This window comes from Chiroxiphia lanceolata, chromosome 9, assembly GCF_009829145.1.
Source record: "Chiroxiphia lanceolata isolate bChiLan1 chromosome 9, bChiLan1.pri, whole genome shotgun sequence".
Taxonomy (NCBI): Eukaryota; Metazoa; Chordata; class Aves; order Passeriformes; family Pipridae; genus Chiroxiphia; species Chiroxiphia lanceolata.
Genome location: NC_045645.1, coordinates 2,465,846 through 2,487,347, shown reverse-complemented (window position 1 = coordinate 2,487,347; position 21,502 = coordinate 2,465,846). Strand labels below are relative to the sequence as shown.

The 21,502-nt window shown below is 42.2% G+C and overlaps 2 protein-coding genes across 8 annotated transcripts in view; both read right to left on the bottom strand.

Moving 5' to 3' along the window:
• Positions 1–4,792, bottom strand: part of ZZZ3 (zinc finger ZZ-type containing 3) — a 52,975-nt gene extending 48,183 nt beyond the window's left edge. Inside the window, exon 1 of one of the 3 annotated variants that reach the window (XM_032697182.1) lies at positions 4,732–4,792. The gene's annotated coding sequence lies outside the window, so the exon portion shown is untranslated. Of the gene's footprint in view, positions 1–2,673; positions 2,789–4,731 lie in introns of those variants that run through there. The other 2 variants (XM_032697183.1, XM_032697181.1) reach the window with 2 other exon arrangements.
• A 10,786-nt stretch (positions 4,793–15,578) lies between these two features.
• The window catches only part of USP33 (ubiquitin specific peptidase 33), a 33,677-nt gene continuing 27,753 nt past the window's right edge, over positions 15,579–21,502 (bottom strand). For all 5 annotated transcript variants that reach the window (XM_032696024.1, XM_032696025.1, XM_032696026.1 and 2 more), the window contains 4 exons: positions 20,452–20,560; positions 19,009–19,111; positions 18,216–18,284; positions 15,579–16,777 (listed from right to left, as the gene is read on the bottom strand). In XM_032696024.1, coding sequence (XP_032551915.1) covers positions 16,620–16,777; positions 18,216–18,284; positions 19,009–19,111; positions 20,452–20,560 — 439 coding nt within the window. In that variant the 3' untranslated portion in view covers positions 15,579–16,619. The remainder of the gene's footprint in view (positions 16,778–18,215; positions 18,285–19,008; positions 19,112–20,451; positions 20,561–21,502) is intronic.

Below are 21,502 nucleotides of genomic sequence, written 5' to 3'. Positions count from 1 at the left end.
CATTTCATTAATAAGTGATTAACCAGCATGGCAAATCTGCTCTGACAGTCTCTATTTCTGGTGTTTGTAGATTCCTCAGCTGTGGAGGTAACGTGCCTGACTTCCACACTGCTGTACAGGCAGAGAATGTTTCAAACATTAATATCCAGGGGAGGCTCCACCAACTCTCCCCTTTAATTTATTTGTATGTGGCACAGTAACCCAGTTGTTAGCTCCTCCAATTCTGAATTTGGGTTATCCCTGGGTTTCTTTCCTGTACTGGAGACACTACAGAGACACTTCAATACACACAACTCCCCTCCCCCCCACACCACTAACTCCAAAAAATTCAGATCTCAGGGACACACATCTACACACTAATAAAACAAACCCAACAACAACAAAAAGCAGGATGTTCCCATTTACATACCAACAGGTAAACTCTTGAGAACATTCATTTCCTTTTTGACTTTTAAATTTTAAAACTAAAGTGTTTTAAACAAAGTTAAATCACCCCATTTTAGGCACACAAATCAGCTATTTCTCATGACAAGAGACTGTCAAGATCCTACTGACACATACTCTAAAAGGTCAGCTTTTACACTTCTTACCAATACTTTGTCTGGCACATGTGCACCCACTAATCAAAACAAATATTTGTGTTTAAGTATTGTATTTAAATCTGGACTTCTAAAACCATTTTTAAAATCCTGGACAATCCAATTGCCAACATTCCTATTCCTATATCCTGTGATGAAGTTCAACAGCCCAGAAAAACTGGAGAGCAGCTCCCAGCAATGTCAAACACTGCTAGGGGGAGAATCAACTTTCTTCTGAGCCAACGAGACACGAAGCAATCAGCTCAATGTGCAAAGCAAAAATATTTAAATGGAGTATCAGGTAAAACTCCAACCATGGGGTGATGGAACTGCTGAAACAAGCAACACAGTGAGGAACTCTGCCATCAGAGGGATGATCTCTGCAGGCTTCCAAAGGGCAGAGACTGCACTGGCTGAGCTCTGTATTTCTGTGTTTAAGTGAATTCATTATAAGCATCAAAACACTGAAGTAACTTTAAAGAACAGTTATGGTAAGTTAAGCTCCCAAGTGCTTTGACTGAAGATACAACAAACTGTATAAGGGAAAGTAATTCAATGCAAACTGTTAACTGATACACAAATTTTGAACACAAACTGTACGAATTATCAACCTACTACACTACAAACCCCAACTATTTTGATTACAAAGCTGCACTTCACAGGGGAATCTTTTTAATAGTCTTTTTGTTTGAAAAGCAGTGTCCAATACAGAGAACACACTATTCAGGGTTCAGCTCTACATTTCTTCAGTGTCTTTCATGAGTTACTCAAACAGAAAGAAGGTTTTCAGAAAACTAAAACTCCCATGACGGTTCTTCTACAACCAAAGCAGGTTTTGAACCAGAAACCATATTTACAATGTTCTTAAAACTAGAACAATATACCCTTAAGTGTTAGAGCAAAGTTTACCAGGAGCCAGTTCTTATCATCAGCAGCTTGATTTCCAGCAGAGAACACTTAATTTGGAAACTAAAAAAAAAAAAAAAAAAAAAACAACCTTCCTCCCTACAGAAGTGAGAAAGTTTCTCACTTTCTGCAACTTCACTCCCGCCTACAGAGGTGGCAGAATTTTTCTTCTTCAAGGTTTTTAAGGACAAGTTCTACAAATATCTGTCTGGAATAATCCAAGTGGTTTTAAACCAACCCAAAAGAAAGGGGACAATAGGTCTGATGCTCCTGCACTTCCAGAACTGTGAGTGCAATGTAAATCTGTGGATATAAGTAAGTGCTGAATACTCAATAAATAAATTACCTCTTGCAAAACCTGGTTCTTTATGACCAAAGAGACCTGTGTCATCAGTTCCCACACAATGTAAAGACTTCCATTTTGGGGAAAATCAAAAGAAAGCCAATGAAAATAAAATAAAATAAACAAACAAACAAAACAAAACAAAAAATAAACAAAAAAACCAAAACAAAACAAAAAAAACCAACAAGAAAAATCCCACCATTGGAAGTAAGGCAGACAGCAAAAACTTTGGTTCCAACTTCCCTAGTACTTTCAGAAACACTAAGAAACATTTCTTATTTCCCTTATGCAACAAGGTGGTGGAAGAGCAGAGTCTTCCCACTTTGTATCAACCACACAACTGTCACTGAGCAGAAGTCAACCTAAGCACCTGGAATGATCTAGAACCAGAGACAGACAAACCAACCAACAAATCTTTAAGTCTCCTGGAAATACTGGGAGAGTAAAGCCTTCATTGTGGATGAGACTATGGACAGCAGACTGTAATTTCACCACACAAGTATGCTGGAGACACTGATAAACATCAGGGCAGCCTGTTCAGCTGGAGAACAAAAGCCCTTATTAGGACACATTCCCAAAATCTGTGAAATAAAGATCTGGTTATTTTTGCACATTAAATCCCCAACAACACCGAGAGAATGAATCCCACTTGCTACTTCTCTTTTTCTAGAAATGTTAAAAATAATGAGAGCAGTCACAGGACTGAAGTTCATGATTAAATATCTCAGTAACTAAGCTATTTAACACAGCCCATCTCTTAGTAATTACACACCTGGAGTATGCAAGGCAAAGGACAAGTCACTGCAGTTAACAGTGGCACAACTGAGAACTCCAACAACCACCTACCTTAGACTAAACAACCAGACACATCAACTGTGAGCAGTATTTCAACTCAGGGTCACTGTGCTGTGCTCCTCACTGACACACACGGCTGTGCTGGGAAACAGGCCTTCACAAAAAGCCTCGCTGTAAATCCAAGGCACAGAATTTTTTTATGGGATAAGCATGACAGCGCTGGAAAAAGCCTGAAACCAAAGTTGTTAAGCTTCTGCACGACTTGCTAAACTAAATTAACTGCTAAGACCTTCTGAGGCATTGGGAAGTTTCATGAGTGACTTCAAATTGGGTGAAAACTTTCACCTGATAGCTATTTTTTGAACATTTTACCACATACTCATTACTTCAAAAGAGATGCATTTTTCTCCCTGCTGTTTAACACACACCATTTTTCTTCCTTAAACTTCCACTTTTGATTCAGCAAATACTATTAATCCAAAAGATACTTGAAAACAAACCACAACAATAACTTGTCAACATCTTTTCTGAAAAGTTACACCCCCTTATGTAAAGAATCACATTCTGCTGATCCCAAACATACCAGTCCCTACTGGATCTCCAATCCTGGGAGCAGCTAGGAGAGGAAGCATAATATCTAACCACAGGTTAGAAATACACCCAAAAAAGCACGTTCTCAAAAGGTTGCACAAGTTAGTTCGTTTGTTTTAATGTAAAAACACAGGGTACACCTGGAGCTTCGCTGGAAAGCCTCAGTAAACAATCACTATGTCATTAGTTCAGCATAAGGAACACACCAATGGAAAACACGCAAACATAGGTGCAGCCACTGAAGTGCTACTACAGTTTGTTTAATAGGAACTGCAAACGTATTTCCAAAATAAAATTTGGAACTCCAGTGCCTAAAGAACGCATTCTTTCATCAAAAAATTAGTGTTAGCCTAGGACTGGATTATTAAAATACCCCAAGAGTACACAAACTGCCAACGTTCCTGGATGATCAGGGACGGAACACAAAACGCCATAAGGAAGAAGCAGAACCATATGCTCTCCCTTAAGAGAGATCAGGATTAGGAGACAAAGGAGATATTGCTGAGCTAGGACACTTGGATACTGCTGGAACAGTTTTCGATAATACAGGAGAAAACAGCACTGTATTGGACGAGTTTGGGCGATAAGGGGGCACGTATCAGAGCCCGCAGCGGGAGCAGGCTCGGGATGTCACACAGCTCCTCTGGAGCTCGGCACCCCCAAACCCCGCCGGCCCTGCGGGGCAGGAGCAGCTCGGGCTCCCCGCACAGACCGAGCGATCACAGAGGCGACGAACAGCCCGGGGCAGGTGTGACAGGACGGCGGGACAGGGCCGAGGGGCCGGGGCAGGGCCCCGCCGTGAGGCCGCAGCGCGGCACGGCCGGGGCAGCGCCGGGGCCGGGGCAGCGGGGGTGGCTCGGCGGGCAGGGGCACCCGGGGGCTGCGCGGCGGGCGGGCGCGGGCCGCGGGCAGGGCCAGGGGGAGCGGTGGGACACGGCGAGCGCGGGGCGGGGCGGGGAGGGAGGGGGGGCGGCCGCGGGGTGATGTGAGGTGAGGCGGGGCAGGGCCGGGGCGGGGGGCGGAGGCGGCTCCCGCGGTGCCGCCCCCGGCCCGGTTCCATTTACCCAGCGCCGCCGCCATCCCGCGCCCGCTCCCGCGGGGGCCGCGCGACCTCGCGAGACTTCCCGCCTTCCTCCTCCTCCTCCTCCGCCGCCGCCCCCACCGCGGCGGCCCGGCGCGCGCTCACGGTGCGCGCTCACGGCGCCCGCGCGGCTCGGGCCCCAACATGGCGGCGGCGCCGCGCACGTGCCCCGGGCGCGCCGGCCGCGCGCACACGTCAGGGGCCCGGGGGGAGGCGGGGCCGCCGCGCACGCGCGCGAGGCGCCGCCGCGGGCCGGCAGCTGATTCGAACGGGGCGCGCGAGCCGCCGCCTCCTCCCCGCACGCGCGGGTCACGTGGGGGCTTCCCCCGCGCGCGCGCTCCCTCCGCCTCCTTCCCCCTCCCCGCGCGGGGCCGCTCTCGCCGCCGGCCGGGCCCCCCCCTTTTCTCTTCCCCCCCGGCGCCGGGACGGGCCCTCACCTGGCGGCCGCTCCCCGGCGCGGCGGGCCCGCGCAGCCCCGCGCGCGGCTCCGCTCCCTCCGTGCCGCCCGCACCAGGCGGCGGCGGCGGCGGCGGCGGCTCCGCACAGCGCCTGCTCCCCTCGGCGCGGCGGCGGCTCCTTCCGCTTCCTTCCCCTCCCCCCCGCGCTGCGGCGGCGCCCGCGCGCGGCAGCGCCCCCTGCCGGCGGAGCGCGGCGCGGCCGAGGCAGGTGCCTGGCGGGGAGCCCTCAGCGGGAGCGGGAACGGGAACGGGGCGGCTGTGGGAGCTCCAGAGCGGCTGTGCTGGGCAGGGCACGGGCAGCGCGGCTCGGCGGGGCAGCTCCAGCCCCAGTGCCGCTCCTGCCGTTCGCAGCTCCGGGGCGATTCCCGGCGCTCTCTCCCGCCGTGGCTCAGGCGCTGCCTCGGGAACGGGCTCCGTGGGGCACTCCAGCCCTCTGGGTTACGGGTAAAACGGAACCGGTGGCGCTCTCAAATTGATTTGGTGCTGCCTGGTTCTCACCGGTGTGCGATCACCAAGTTACTCCTCACCACCTCCGCTCCTACAGAGGAAATGCTGTGTATCTCTGACTGTCCTTAACTACTGGGTTTTTTCCTGATTCACCACCGTTATAATGCATCTGGAAGAGCTTCGTGTGGCCAAAAAACGCAAGAGGCTCAAGTTTTTCTGCTAAGTGCTAATGAAATTCAAAGAAGCTTTCCACTAGGAGCAATTAACAAAATTCCAAATTGCTAGAAGATCCTCAGCTAAAACACTTAGAATATTTTCTGTTGCTTTTAAAGCTAGTTACTGACTGTGTGGCAATTCAACCGATCGATACTTTCGTAAAGAAAGCAGATGTAATAAAATCCTAATTGCCCAAATTGCAAGTCTGGTCTCACAGACGCTCCTTCTGCAGAGTCCGCAGAAAAACCTCAGCGGCTTTCCCCACTTTTCCCAAGCGGTTCTCACTTTTCCCCCTTTCGCCTTGCTGACTTGGAAGTCTTCTCCCGTGATCGGATTCGCCACGACTGAAACCCCACGCGAGAGGGAGTTTTTTCTGTTCCCTTGACAGGCGGTGCCGCGTGTGCCGAACCGCGGGGCCCCGCCATCCATGTGGAAATGCGCTCCCTTCGCGGAACAGCTGCAGCGGCCGAGGGTGTTATTGCACTGCAGACAAGGCTGAGCGCCCCTCACGCAGCACTCACTGGGTGTTCTGACGGTGTGTGGGTTTGTTGGTTTGTTTTTTTTTCAGATTCCCACAGCCCTGTAAAGGTGCGGTTGAGCAACGAGAGCTGGCGGAATCCAAGGGGCAGCGCTTTTTCCCCATCGCTGCCCCACAGTCTCTCCTCCTGCCCGCTCTGGTGCTCATCTTACACACAGGGTAAACCAGCAGGGACTTCCTAAACCACCAAGAAGCTGTTCCTGGTGTATTAGTTTTCAGCTACAAATTACCTGCCCTGGCGAGACTCCATGGGGCTGAGGAGAGGCAGCGGGGCTGAGGAGAGGCAGCGGGGCTGAGGAGAGGCAGCGTGTGAGACACGGGGAGGAGCGAACCCATCCTCCTTTGGCAGCAGGAACGTTTTGGCAACGGCGTTGAACCAGTCAAACTGTATGGTCTAACCACACCCTGCACCAGGATTTGCCTTGAATTCACTTAAATATTATGTTCTGCTTTCTTGCCTAAGCAGCAGTAATGCCTAGTGATGGGAAGGTAACAAAGAGCAACTGTTAATGGTGTGATGTTTCTTTCAGGTAATGGTTCGTGCCAAGGAAAGGGATATTCCATATTCCCTACCTCTGCTTGCCCCCTTCTTTTCCCTGGATTTAATCCAGCCATTGTGTGTCTACAGGATAGTTCGGCTCTGTTGGCCTTGCAGAGGAAAATTAACAATAGGCAGAAAAGAAAAAAGCAGCCCATGTGTAGTAAGGACTGAGATCCAGCAGGCTTAATAAGACCTCCACCCAAGATTTACATTTAAACCTGAAGCAAGCTGCTTGCTTGGAAGCTGGCTGAGGCTCTGCATCCATTCTGATGTCCCCATTCGTGCAATCCTTCCCCAAAGTATCCTACAGCAGGATTCAATCATTCCTAAGGGTAAAAGAACATGCTCCTACTTACAGCACCACATTGCCTTCTCCAACACATTTCCACTTCCAGTTGTCTCCCTTGCTCCTCATACACCCTTCCCAAACTATATATTCATACTCCTGATTCTCGTGGCCACAGCTTCCTCTGTGCTACAGCATCTACCTTGTACCAGTAAGTGGTAGTTGTGTTTATTATGGGCAGCCTTGAGTATTCCTCATTTATAGGGCAATAACCAATCCTTTGGCCTCATCAATGCTGGTAGTGGGAACAAGAAATACCAACCACAAAAACCAAACCACAACAGAACCACCCCCTATTCTGATCAAGGGATAATGGTGTTAGTGACAGCTTTTAGGCAAGTTATAATGAGACAAGGTGAAAAATAGTAGGTCAGCCCCCTCCCAAGTCAGTACTTTCCACAAAATCAGGAGCTGAGATGCTATTTTATGTCCCTCCACGTCACTGAAACCTCAGCTCACGTTCATGTGTGGAGAAGTACCCAAGACTGCAAGGACCAAGGTTCCTGCTTTCAGCAGCAACATCAGTTTCTGTCTATCCAAATAAAACTGCTTCATTGCTTCTCCTGAACCTAGAGCAAATATGTTATTTACCCCACCCCCACCCCCCCAAAGATTAACAAAGGTTAGAACCCAGGGCAACTGAGAATTTGCTCCTAAGGACACCTGGTTAGTTCTGTGGCAGCTCTGCTCTCTTCACCCCGTGCCCCAGGAGCAGCACTAACAAGCTGTTCCTGCTTCTGTCCTTGGCCACAGCTCTGGAGCTACCCTGGTTCTTAAACAGGGCACACAGGACAGGGGAGATTAGAGCTGAATTCAGCCCCAGAGACTTATCTGGTCTGGCCCAAGGGAAGCTGGACTGGCCTGGCTGGTTGTGTGGAATCACTCCGGGGACTGGGCAGGGAGAATTTTCCTAAAGCCAGTTTAGGGTCTGTCGGGTCAATGTCCACAGCATGGCCCAAACCCAACAAACCATCCTGGACTGGATGGGAGTTGGCTCAGCACAACATTCAGAAATCTCTCTAATTATTTTACCATCTCAGTAATTTTAAATTTTTTTTAAGTTGGCACGTTGGATCTTGTATTTACGTCTTTTTGAATAGAAAAAAAAAGCATTTGCATTCTTGTAGATAGTTACAGAAAATAAAGTTACAAAAGGAAAGGTTTTGTTGAGCCAGAAAGAAACAAAAAAAAAATTAACAGAGTTTAAACCATTTTCTGCTTGGATAGGCTATGCATCCTTCCACAGAATCACTTCATGTTTTGTTATAGCTCCTCTGTTTCGCTCTCAGTTCTGCCTGCTGTATTCCCTGCACAGCCCTACACTCTGAGGGTTTTTTCCCATTCATGCTACCATATATACAGAACAAATATGAGAAAGACTAGAATGCCATTAAGATTATAATCAACAAAGTGTTCTCTGTTTTACCTGAAGCAAAACGCTTAGATAAATAATTTTGGTTTGTGTCTAACCTTTAACGAAATGAAAACAATTCTGCCTGAAGACACACTCTACTGACTCACTCAGGTGTGGTTTCAGGAGCCAGTTTACATCAGAGACTACAGGCTTTTTGCCACAACTTTTATTAAAATTTACAGTATTTCCAATTTAGTGCCATGGTAACAAAATGCATGCATTTAATATTATTTTTACTACATGAAATACTACTTGGACAAAGACTTTACAGTAGTATGGAAGTCAGCATGTCAAAAATAATAATAAAATATTACTAAACACATAATTGAAAAAAATGCAATTGTGGCAAATTGCACATAATTGTATTTGGTCATCTGGTCTAATATCTACTAAAAATAAATCCACTCCAGCCACAAATTTAGAATGTCTGGGTTTTATGATTTTTTGTTTGTTTGTTTGTTTCTTCTGGGTGGGAACAAGGTAGGGGGAAATAAGTTTTAGCTCTTTGTTAAAGAGAATGAATCTCCAGTGACTGAGAAAGGATAATACATTGGACAATTCAGGAGTCTGACAACCCACACAGATCACTGAGAGTTGATTTTGGTTACTGGAATATGTGATGTTCCATGGTGAAAAAGCAACCTGCCAATCACAAAAGCTAAACAAATTTCAGAAGTTATTAGTTTATTTGCATTTTATGCCTGTATATTTAAAACAGCAGCAATCTAATCCAAATTGGTCCAAGAGGTTGCAGTGAAGTAATGTGATACTTATTTTTAATAATTAAATTAATTAGACTATAATCAGTACCATGTATAACCACTCCTCACATATAAGGCATTCCCATTTAAATGGCTTTTTCTAATTTCAGTAGAGGCTTGAAAGCCAGGTAGATATGAAATGCTAGCTAGACTGTAGCACATTGTTGAAAAAAAAATCCAGATTGGAATTTACTAAACATAAAAGCAGCACACCTTTGCTCTTCAGAATATACTCTTCTTCTTAGTTGAGGGAGGTTTTATATTTCAAAACTGAAACACTGCTATCTCAGATATTGCAACAAACCATATTTTTATTTGCTTCACTGCTGCTACTTTGAGCACATCATTATTCCAGTGCGTAACATTTGACTCCAGCTTCAAGCAAACAGCAAGAACCTGGAAGTCTCTGGAACGTTCCACATATGTGAAACAGGAGTTTTGACTAAATGGGATTAGAATGGGAGCTGGAACTCCATGGGCACAGTGTTTCTTCAGCTGCCTGACTGCAGTGTTCACATCCGCACTCAGTTATCTTACTCAAGGAGTTTTACCCCTGACAGATGTTATGAACTCCTGTCCAAACACTCACTTTTATCTTTCCTTTCTCCTTTAGAAGCATCCCTTTGTTACCTGATTGGAGCACTCTTAGGTATTAGTGTTCTGCATTAATACTTTGAATTATGTATAACCTACATAAAGACGTGTCAGGTCACAGAATATCCCTGTCACTGTTCTGACTGCCTTGCATATTCCTTCAGCTTCTACAGCACAATAAAGAGCTCCATTGTTACTCCAAACTCAACAGCATGTAGTATGTTCAATGTAAACCAGAAGAACATAAATTAGCACTTCTCAAGTAAGATGTAGGTGTTTAAATAAAATAAATCAATAAATACCTGGCATATTTCTGCCTAGCCTTTAGGCACATTTGTTCCTATCAGAAAAGTTGTTTAAAGACAAGCCTAGCTTGTGATTAGGGCCCTCTCATACAGGATGTGAAAGATTTAAATAAGATTTCAAACTAATTGCCATCATACAGGAGTGGGTCCCAGCACTGCTGCCAGTCTGAGAAGGGGAGATCCCTGTTCAGGGCTCAGATCTGGAGTGGAGGGTGGGCACTTCTCAGATTTAGGTTAAAAGTGTGACCAGGAAACTTCCCATGTTCTGGAGAAGGTTTGCAGAGCAGAAGGCCATGAAGTGCCTCCCTGATCTGTCTCTTTTTCAACATCTCCAGACAGAGCCCAGGCAGAGCAGGCTCTGCACTGTGCAAAGCCAAGGTCACACATCAAGTTCAGATTACTCCTGACCCAGTTTAAGAGACAGATTATCTCCACTACACTGCTTGGTTGGAAAGCAAATTAATTACCCTACAAACAAATGAAGTTAGAGAGAGTACACTTCCCTTGCTAAAAATTATTCAGAAGACAGCTCACTCAAAGAAGAGTTCACAGCTATAAAAAAAAAAAAAAAAGGGGTGAGGAGTTACAGCCTTTCACAGGCCAAGGGCAGCAATAAATGTCTTATTTCTTGCTTCTACAGTTAAAGTGTAAACCTCAGTACTGGCCTAAAGATTTAACTGAAAATACTGACTGAATTAAGAGTTGCCAGTTGATTAGCATTTTGGTGTGTGTGAGTGTATTTCCTTTGATACAACTGAAAAATCTCAAAGTAATCTTCTGGTCTCAAAGAGAAAAGTGTGTGTATTGGTGGGAACAAAAATGCATTCACAGCGTGTGAGCAAGGGCTGCATCTCTGATCATCTGGGTTTGGCATTTGAACAGACACCCAGGGGAAGTGGGGGGGGGGGGGGGAAAAAGCAGTGTATCCCCATGGTAACCAGGACATCTTGTTTTAGCATGTACATTAAAAAAGCACACTGGACAGAACAAAATTATTCATCCAGAAAAATATTCATTTCTGGGCAAAGCTACGCATGAACAATGAAAATGAAAAGCTCTTGGCAGTGTCCTGTGAGATATGAGACAAAAATTGCTATTTTTCATTTTTGACAGCTGGCAATTTCAGTTTTTTCTTACTCGTATGAATCAAATGCCTCCTCTCCTCTGCTCTCTTTATTCTTCTCAACAAAGTACTTTTAGATTTAACTTTCTCCTGAGGTAAGTTATTCCCAAAATGTATCTAACTAAAGCTCTTAACGTGTAACACATTCTTTGTGAGCTCCAAGTGAGAAAGGAGGAACATATCTCGAAATGAAACCTCCTCAGGTTAATTTATATTATGAAAATACTTTGTAGATGGTGACTGCTTTATTTTTTTACCTCCCATGCTGCTGAAGAAATGAGTAGTAAGAAAAATAAGCCATTTAAGATTCACTAGCATTGCATAAAGGCTTAAAACCAGCATAAATAACCAGTGTATTCCTACCATGACCACTTTGATTTTTTACTGACAGTTCATTTCATGATGGTATTTAAATGAGCACGCTGAGTGTCAGCTGTATCACTACCAACCCAAAAACCCTACTGGACACAGGAGTGATGTGCTGCTCACAAATGGACCTTCTTGTTCTTGTTGACACACATTTAGAGTACACAAAAGTTTTGTGGGAGAGTAAATAATAGCAGCTTTCTATGAAAACCACGACTCTGAAGTTGTAAGCCATCATTTGTAATATTAAATGTATTATAAACATGTATTTTATCTTGTCATGTGGCAACGTTCACACTGGGTTTTTTATGGAGAAACAGCCTTGTCACCTTGTTGAATGGCTTAAAGCTAGCCTGAAGCCATTCTACACTGAAGACAAGGCGCATTTTAAACAGATATATATATATATATACATAAAAAATCATCACAAAAACAAGTTACACTTTCCACTGTGAGAACAGCGCTTTTAAATTTTTTTACTGCAAAAAGGCTATTTTCTAACCTGCTGAGATTTCGAAGGCTAATATAAAGCAAGTTTGTTTGCAACCACATTAATTTCTGTGAAATGGCACTGAAAAGTGATTTGTCTTTCTTTGTGACACTTCAGAAACCCAGAAAGTCTTATTTTGCTTCCTGCTATTAATTGTCAGCTCTGGATGGCTTAAGTATAGAGGGAAGCCAGAAAAGCCATCTGTTTGGAAGAATGAAAAAGCCTAGTTGTTTTACTCATTTCCTGGGCAAAATGAAGAGCTGAAAGGTTTTCAGTGAGAAAACTGCTTAGACTGCACTAAGCCAGATGTATATAGGGAATTCAAAAGGAATAAACACAACAGAATTTTCTTAGTTCAGTATAAAATAGTTGTATGGCAAATATGAAGAAAGCACTTGCCCCTTTAATCAGATGATCTATAAGTGTTCCTGTAAATTTGCCAAATCTCAGGTTTGCTTTTCCAAATAAATTTGGGTTATGAATAACAGGATAATCTATCAATTAAAAAAAAAATCAACTATTAGCACTATGATTATAAATAAATACCTATAACACTAATTCGAAGGAAACGTTGACTTTAGTCCTTTTAGGACTAAATATATCCTTTTAGGACTAAATATATCCTTTTAGGACTAAATATATCCTTTTAGGATATATTGTGCTGGAAAAAGCCAACCACTATGTGAGTTTTGAACCTGAGAAGGAGGATTCTTAAATAATGCATTAGCATAGCACATCAAATTACATCAGACTTCACAAGGAAAAATTCAGGCCTATTGAACTTTTGCTCCACAAATGAAAACTTCTTGATCCAAATAATGCATTATGAGTAAAAAAACCCTAAATAAATTTGCTTCCACTGACCCAGCTGCATCCAGTAGGTTTGCAAGTCATGGCACAGGATCCAGAGAGAGCAGCAGAATTCAAACAGCAACTGTGTGTGGCTGTTCCCCCCTGCACTCACATCTGGCAGGTTTGGAGTGCCTCCTACCTTACAGCAGTTTTTGTCAAATATGTATTGGAGAATACCTTAAAACATGTTTTTGCTACATTCAGGCAGCTCAACAGATGACAATAACAATAGTATTAAAATAAAATATGCAGAGTAATCAAAATGGTTCTGTCTAATATGAATTAATAAGAATAGTTTTTTTGCCCTTTTTCATATCTTGATACAGCTTTTTGCACAGTGTATGAAGTCTCTAACTTACCCAGGTGTTAGAGACTGAAAGTCTCTAACTGAGAGACTTTCCTGGCCATTACTGACAGGAAGGTGACACCCATTACAGAGGTGTGACCTACTCACTCATTTGAGTGTCATTTATCTATTTAAAAAAAAAAAAAATAAACAACCTTTATCAAATGTAGCTACTCAAGGTCACTGTTCCAACATAACCCCAAAAACCATTACTGTAGTGCCTCCAGCCACAGTTCAATTAAGAGACTGGAGAAGTAGATTATGTGCATATTTATATTTATATATATATATGCATCCCCACACACAGGGCTAATTTAGGTGATACTTGCAGAAACAGCTTTCTGGACTCCCCAATTTAAAGGATGAATCTGCATCACAGATTTGTCTTCAGAACTTCCTGCATTTCCTAATGTTCTAGTGACAGGAAAGGAAGAGACTTGGCCTTTGAGTCAGTAAAAGTGTAACATGAGATAATTTTACAGCTACCAAGCAGGTTGATTTTATTTGTTTTACTAAGCAGACAGACTACTTAGCTCTCACCTCTGAAACATATTACAAAACTCTCTTATTTTACTACTGAGTACTTCAGGAGTTGTTCTGCTATTCCTTTTCCCTCCAATGACCCTGTTTACCTCACACAGGATCTGAAGCACTCTCCCCAGTGTTGGGTGTTCAGATGAACAATTAGCTGTATCACTTGCAAAAAAAAAAAAAAAAAAAAAATCAGAAATTTAGAGAAATCAAGCTTGGAGCTGCTAAGTCCCTGACACCCCCCATGCAGTTTTCCCCAGGAGAGAGGATTAAAGTTCCCAGGCTGAACAGCAGGCTTTTAACAGCTCATATCTGGATTTCCAGACCTAGAACAAGGACTCAGCTGGATCTTTCCCTTCTTGAAATGACAGTTTCCCCTGGCACCCAAACACATTGCTGTGTTTCCTCAACTGGAAACGAATGAACAAAGAATCCAAATAGTCTGCTGAAAGGCTTATGGAAAAAAATAATTTCCACAGCCTCTTCCTGAGATGCATTCTTTCTTTGCTGCGAGCCACAACAGCTTTTCACAGTAAAGACACCTCCTTTACCTGTTCCCTGAATTATTGCCTTCCCTCCAGCACACACAAGCCAACCATCTGGAGTTCTCCCACACTGCTTTCCTTTAAAAGGCTACTTCTATTTCTGTGACACAAAATCCCTTCTAGAGCTCTCAAGGAGCTAAAAGCGAGACAGTCACCCCTTTGGAACCGTCTCAAACACAAACACATCTATTCTTCTCTGCAAACTCAGGGCTTTTTTTCATGGCAGGGTGAAGATGCCTTTTTGTACAGTGACAGAAGCATCAAACTCTGCTGGCCTCAAGTGTCCTGTTACCGATCTGGAACATCCCAGTTTAAGATGATGTTTGACTCTGGATTCCCAGACATGCAGTGGCAAAGACTGACAAAACTGCCAGAGTATTTCTAGATTTCTAACAGGCTTTCTGAAGCCAGCACCAGGCAAATATCCCTGCTCATCCCAGAAAAACTGCCCACTGTTATCCAGTGATTATCACACATTGGAAGTCTGGCATCTTCAGCAATCTTTTAAGCGAGGAAACAATTCCTTTTTCAAGGAATAAACTGTATTTATCATCACATAGCATTCAAAGGGGAAGAGTACAGATGAGACCTCACAACAAGCACAGCACCAAGTAGAGCAGAATAATTACCTCCTGTGCCTCACATCTGATGCTTTTGTTACTATTACCCAGAACAGGTTTTGTTTTGGTATCACTGTGTTTTAACTCTTAGTGTGATCTGCTTTAATACCCACTGGCACAGAACTGCTTCATTCCCTGACAAGCTGATGCCCCAAACATTCAATCTGATTTTCTCTTGCACGTTTTTCAGGCCCAGTCTGTTCCACCACCCAGACCATTAATGAAAACACTGAATAAATTCATAAACTTGATCACCAGACAGTGCTTTAACCAAGAAAACACCTCCCAAGTTTCCAATTAAGAACATCACGTAGCAAAAATTCTTCTGTTGTTACTTAGCTTTAGAGAATCTTAAAACAAAGCAAACTTTAGTTAAAGTTCTTCTAGTGTAAATCCTAGTTTAGTTCAGTCATCCTATTATGACAAAAAAACAGAGGTGGGAGGTTAGAACAGCTTTCCACAGGCCAAGCTCAGAAAGTTACTGCTGACTGTTCAGGGCAGAGGACACTTTCTCCAGGACTGCTACAGGTGGGTTTTTTAAACCAGCACAGCTTTAGGTGTTTTACAAAAAGTTCCAAACCACTGTGATTTTATACTGGTTATAAAATTATACAGAAGAATGTTGTGTCAGTGTTTTCTCCCTTCGGAGCCAGAACTGACAACATTGTTGGCTAAACATGAAGTGGTCAAGAAATGAATTGGATGGGTGTGAGAGCAGCACCACAGCATGGCTTCAAAAGCCTTTATATTTATATAACAAATGAAAAACATTTAGAAAAGCTCCCCCCACCTATTCCACAGTTCATTTTTTTTTTTTATTGATTCAGTCTTGAATAATGCTGCTTATTTGGTAACAGTATCAGGCAAAACCACGAGCAAGTGCCATTCTGCATTCCAATATAATTAATTCAATAACATTTTGCAATATATACATTTTATCCAGCTTCTGACATTAAAGGTCATCATGCCAATGAAAATTTTTAACAACACAATAAAATCCTTCAAATCCAAATGCTTATGAATGTAATTCAAGAGACCAGACAACTTAATTTTCTGGAATTTATATCACTCATGTCCATAATAATTTTACATTTCACACTTCATGCTCTCAAACGTTACCCTAGAGAAGACTAAATCTTTTTTTGCCACGTATACTATTAAAGACACTAGCCAGGTTTATAGAGTTACAGGAGACTATAATAAGATGTAAAATTTAGTAGGTAATAAGTTATGACATTTGCTGACTAAAACATTATTCAGTCTACACTAATGTTTGATCCATTCAAATACAGTAAGTATTTGGATGTTATACACTACCGATTTCATACACTTACAGTGCAAAATAAGTGACAATTTTTTTCCTGAGCATTTAGGAAATGAAAATCCTTTTTCTTTATCACTGATTACAGTCCATTTAAAATATACTCCTCATATACCTAGGTTTGTCAAGACTGTACAATTAAGACAGGCAAAAGTTTGTAGATATCAGAAGCCCAATCAGGAATCAGAAGGGTTACTGAACATCTCTAAAGTTTGTCCCTGTTTTTCAAGTCTAAGGATGTAACAGGATTATTTATAAATTCAGAAATTACATTTTTTTTTTCCATTGAGCAAACGTTCCAAAATGTACAAACCACATGCCTTCCAAAACAGAGAAACAGCTGCTATTTAAACAAATTGCAATACATATTTCAACTTACTATTCTGCAGTTAATGTAATGCCCAGGGAGCTGTGCCTCCAACAGACATAAGAGAATAAAACTTTTAGGAATGCATTTTGGGCATTTTGTAAGGAAGCTGGATTCCTTACAAGTTCATCTTTCTGTCCATAGCTACAGACCATGAGTTTCTAATTCAATCTTCTCCTCTGTTTGCAATATATCAGGTTCAACTGGAGGAACAGGTGGTCTGAGGATAATCTCTGGACCTCCACCATAGATTGACTGAAGAAAATTCCATGTTTCTTCAGATATTTGTCCAGAGTCTGCACCTGAAAAATTTTTAAAATTTAATTACTATTTAGAATAATTCTTTCATGATTTAAGTCCATAACAGATACAAAAAGAAAAAAAGAATATGGATTCCAATTTAAAACTGTAAGCTGCATTTGTGCTTTATCTTGCACCAACTGCCAAACCCAATTATCTATTTTGTGTTAATTTTATCATTCTTGATTCTTACAACTACCTGCTCTAAATTATACATACTTGCACAAAACACAAGTTCTATAATAAACATCTTTTCTAATTCCTATCAATGAAGCTGACAACTGGTAGCTCTTGGTCTTATTATAAGGATATGCAGTCCCATCAATTACACAGTACAGTTCAAGGACTCAAGATTCTTTTTTCATCAAGGAAATTAATATTGACAGTAAAGAATAAAAGTAGGAGAACCACAGTGAAATTCTCCAAACCCCAGAGAGAAAGCATTATTATCAGGACAGTAACAGCCCCAGGAATGCTCCTTGTGTGATGGGTCAGTCCCATTTCTTCTCATTCACTGTTTAAGAGTCTTTGTTTATGATTCCATTCTTCTGAGGAATCCTAGAGGTCCATCTCCTGTCTGAAGTCAGCATCCAACAAGCATTTCTGGTTTTCTGCAGCTTTTCACAGTGGCAAAGGACAAGAGAGCAGCAGCTCATCTCCCCTCCAGGTGTTAACACAGTGATCCTGTCTGACCCAGTGGGAGTGATTTCCTCACACTAACCCGGGCAGGGAGGTCAAAGTGCTCTTCTACCAGATGGAACACCCTTCTCCTTAAGCAAAAACTTCAGCATCCTCATGGTAAAGGGAAGGAGGGAGGGGAGAGAGGGGAGAGAGGGGAGAGAGGGGAGAGAGAGAGGGGAGAGAGAGAGGGGAGAGAAAGAGGGGAGAGAGAGAGGGGAGAGAGAGAGGGGAGAGAGAGAGGGGAGAGAGGGGAGAGAAAAAGAGAGAGAGAGAGAAAAAGAGAGAGAGAGAGAGAAAAAGAGAGAGAAGAGAGAAGCCGTAATAAAGGCACTTCTCCCCCTACCACCTGTATTCTCTGTCCTCACCACCTGCTCCAGTGGTATCTACTACTGTACTTTGCCCATTAAAAGTTCCCAAAGAGGACAGGTACAAAGAGCTGCACATTTGTTTACCTGCACTAACTCAACCATGGAAAGCTTCATCTGCAAGAATTGTTAAGAAAACCCTGATCAAGCCACGTGGTCCAAAGCCAAAGCACACTCCCCATTCCCAAGTTACTCTGCACCTCCTACACTCATCTGCATTTGGATTGGTTAGAGGTACTAATTCTTTATTTCAAGAATAAGCTGGTCCCCACAAAATGGGCACAACACAGATTCACTAGAAATTGCCATTTTACGGCAACAATAAAAAAAATACATTTCCAAATTTCAGCAAATACCCAAGGAGCCCAAAGCTGCAGCAATGTTGGACACCTACCTTGTTTTAGCACAGCATTCCCACACTTTGTCACTGCAATCTTCCCATTATCAATGGGACCTGGAGGATCTAGTGTGACAGAAAAAATATTAAAATTGGGAGAGCTGAAAACAAACAGCAGGTTGGAGGTTCTGCTTCCAAATGGAAGGAGAAACAGCTCATTTGTTTACTGCTTGTTCTTGTACTGCTTAACAGTATGTTCTAAGTTGTTAAAAACTAATCAGATTTTTAATTAGGAGCAAGTTTTTCAAAGCATTCATGATTGCAGTAAGTCTTCAAGCAACATAAAACACAAATTAATCCTAATTCTTACCCCTAGCAAAGTTGTCCTAAAGCAGAGTCAGACAAGGCTGTAGGACATTTTATCAGTGTTTCCATTTTAAAACTTTAAAGGCATCTAAAGTGAGCTAAAGTGACATTATCACAGTGTAACTGAGCTATCTATAAGTTTAGGCTGTGACACGAGGTCACCTTTCCTCCAGAAATTATCTGTCAGTTTGCACAGCAAAATCCACCCCCTTGTACTTAGGTACAATTTGCCTGCTGCAGCAAACGAGCAACATTCTTTCCACAACTACCCCATTATGCCCCTGCTGTGAATTATTTCTCTGTACTTTGGTTCCTGGGTCTATCTGTAACCTGTAAAACCTGTGTCTTACATGTTTCAGAGCTTTCACTGCCTTCTCTGTCTGTCCTTCTACCAAAGCAGAAACAAATTATTTCAAGAAACAACTTACTCCAAGACAGCAAAACCCCAAACATCACCTGTGGTCTGAAATGGAGCACAACTTACCACTGTCTTTACCCTTTACAAATGCTTCCCATTCTCTGAACCAGTGCATGCTGATGCAGTAAAATGTTGATGGAGATTCTTCTTCTTGGAATGCTCTATTAAGCTAAAAGGGAAAAAAAAAGCGTTTTTCTGTCTTTTTTTTTTCTTTAAACTACTGAATTCTGTAATTATTAACAGCATAACATTACACTGCTGTAGAACATTTTAAAATAAAATAGCATTTTGAAAGAGTTTCTCCATGATTTTATGGAGGGTTCTTTGTGTGATGAACTTTATCTTCATCTAGGTTTGTTCTTCCCCTCATATTTTGAGCAATGGCAGTGCAATTCCAAGCAAGGAATGGTGATCTAATGCACTGGGACTTTCCATGACTTACAGATCTTTTTACAGTGTTATTCAGAAACAAGCAAAAAGTCACTTAAACCTCTAAAACCATGATCTTTTTAGCTCTGTAGTAATACAGCTACACCTCCCCTTTGAAGTCATGAACCTAAAGCAGCAACACAACCTCTTAAGGTTTCAGATGGAGCAAGTTTTGCAATCATCCCCTAAAGCAATCTTTAGAATTTTCTTTGTACTAAGCATTAACAATACTTGCACACCAGTGCACATAAAACCACTGTTTATACTGGAAAGATACTGACTGCTAAAGCAAATGAGGTTGACTCAATGTGGTTAATAATAATTACTGACCAGTGGTAACCCAGAGTGAAGAAAAATCAATTATTAAAAATATAAAAAATGGGAAAGCTATGACACCATCTCTGAAGTGTGATTAAAGGACAAACAGAACTGAAAGAACAGACTCATTTGAATTCTTCTCCCCCTCATGAATTAAGATATCAGAAATAGGACTCCAATATCTCTGCACTTATTTTCACTGAAAACTTCAGAGCACATTTTTGGTTTAAGAATAAATCCCTACCACTGGTTATTTTACCACTCAGACTCAAGCACATAATCATCTAACTCATGGAAAATACAGTAGCTCCTTGATAGTAATTTTACAGATCCATATTTACTTCACACTGAACTACTTAGGTTTATGTGTGCCCAGTGGCTTTTTTAAAATTAGAACTAAAGGTTATGATTACATTTGTGTTGGCACAGTATTATTGTACTTAAGCCTTATCAGATTGCACAGAACAGACCACTGGCAGTGTATAAAGAACAACTGCTCACGTGGCTCCACTGTTTCCACACTGTAAAAAAGCAATTTAAGAAACACACTAAAAGTGCATTCCCACATAAACAGTTATCTGGGATATCACAAGGTCATTACTGCTGCCATTAGGAAAGAAGGGATTGTGTACAGGTATATAGATATTTAATAAAGCCCATTTGTTATGGGAATTTCCTGTGCAGTTCTGGTAATGCCCTGGGTCAAGTCATCAATGTTGGGTGATGTCAAAGAGCAGAATGGAGAAGTGTTTACTTTTTTACCCGAATAAACATTTCCAATTCATTTTTCCTCCTTTTTTCAATTCTTTCAGACTCTATTTGGCAGGTATGACAAACATACAGATGGTTAACAGCTGGGCCTCCTCCATATCTGCAGTAAAAGTTAAAAAACCCCACATTAATCTTGTGAAAAATACCATGTTTAGCCATAACAAGTCACACCTCTTTTCTACCTAGCAGATTACTCTCAAGATCTGGATCACCCCACAATCTCTGGGACTTTTCTATCACATGACTTAAGTTTGACATCTTCTTAAAGATATTCACAGACAAGGGAGATCAACAAGAAGTTCAAAAACATTTTCCTTCAGAAAGAACAAATACTTTGTGTACAGAAAATGGATAATGGAAGAAGAATTCACCATATACAGGAAAAGTGGAAATAAGCTGCAAATAGCATTGGTTTTATTTAAAATTTTAAAATATCAATACAAAATTTAAAAAATCGACCCTTTAGATGTAGTGTTTAGGTAGCAGGAAATTAACAGCTAAAAATATTTAATGCAAGTGCAATGCAGAGTCTTTTAGGTCATCAGCAAAGCTCTTCTACAGCTTTTTGTCACTCTAAAAGGAGCCATAGCTTGTAAGAATTTATAAGCAAGCACTTAAAGCTGCCCAACATTAAAAAGCATGGAGCACTTCTCCAGAACACTCAGATATAAGTTATTTGGAAGCAGCACTGGCAGCTGAGGCCATGGGTTCAAAGCCAACAGAAAAGAAAAGCTGTCTCCAGCCAAGAAGAGAACAGGAAGCTGCTACAGAGAGCTCATTCAAAACACCTCTTGCAAAGGGGACTTTTGCTGACCTACTTTGGTTATTTTGTACATACCATACGTGTTTATTGGTTTAATATTGAAGTGCTGCCCCAATAACACACCACTCTGTGGAGCCTTTTAGCACTGCTTTGCACAAGAAAATTAAATAAATTGGCTGTTTGCAAGCCCTTCACTCAGCTTTGTGCCTGGAGTTATTTTTTCTTTCCTCAGCCACTAATTCTGAGGTCTGATGTTGCTGCTTGGAACATTTATTTGCT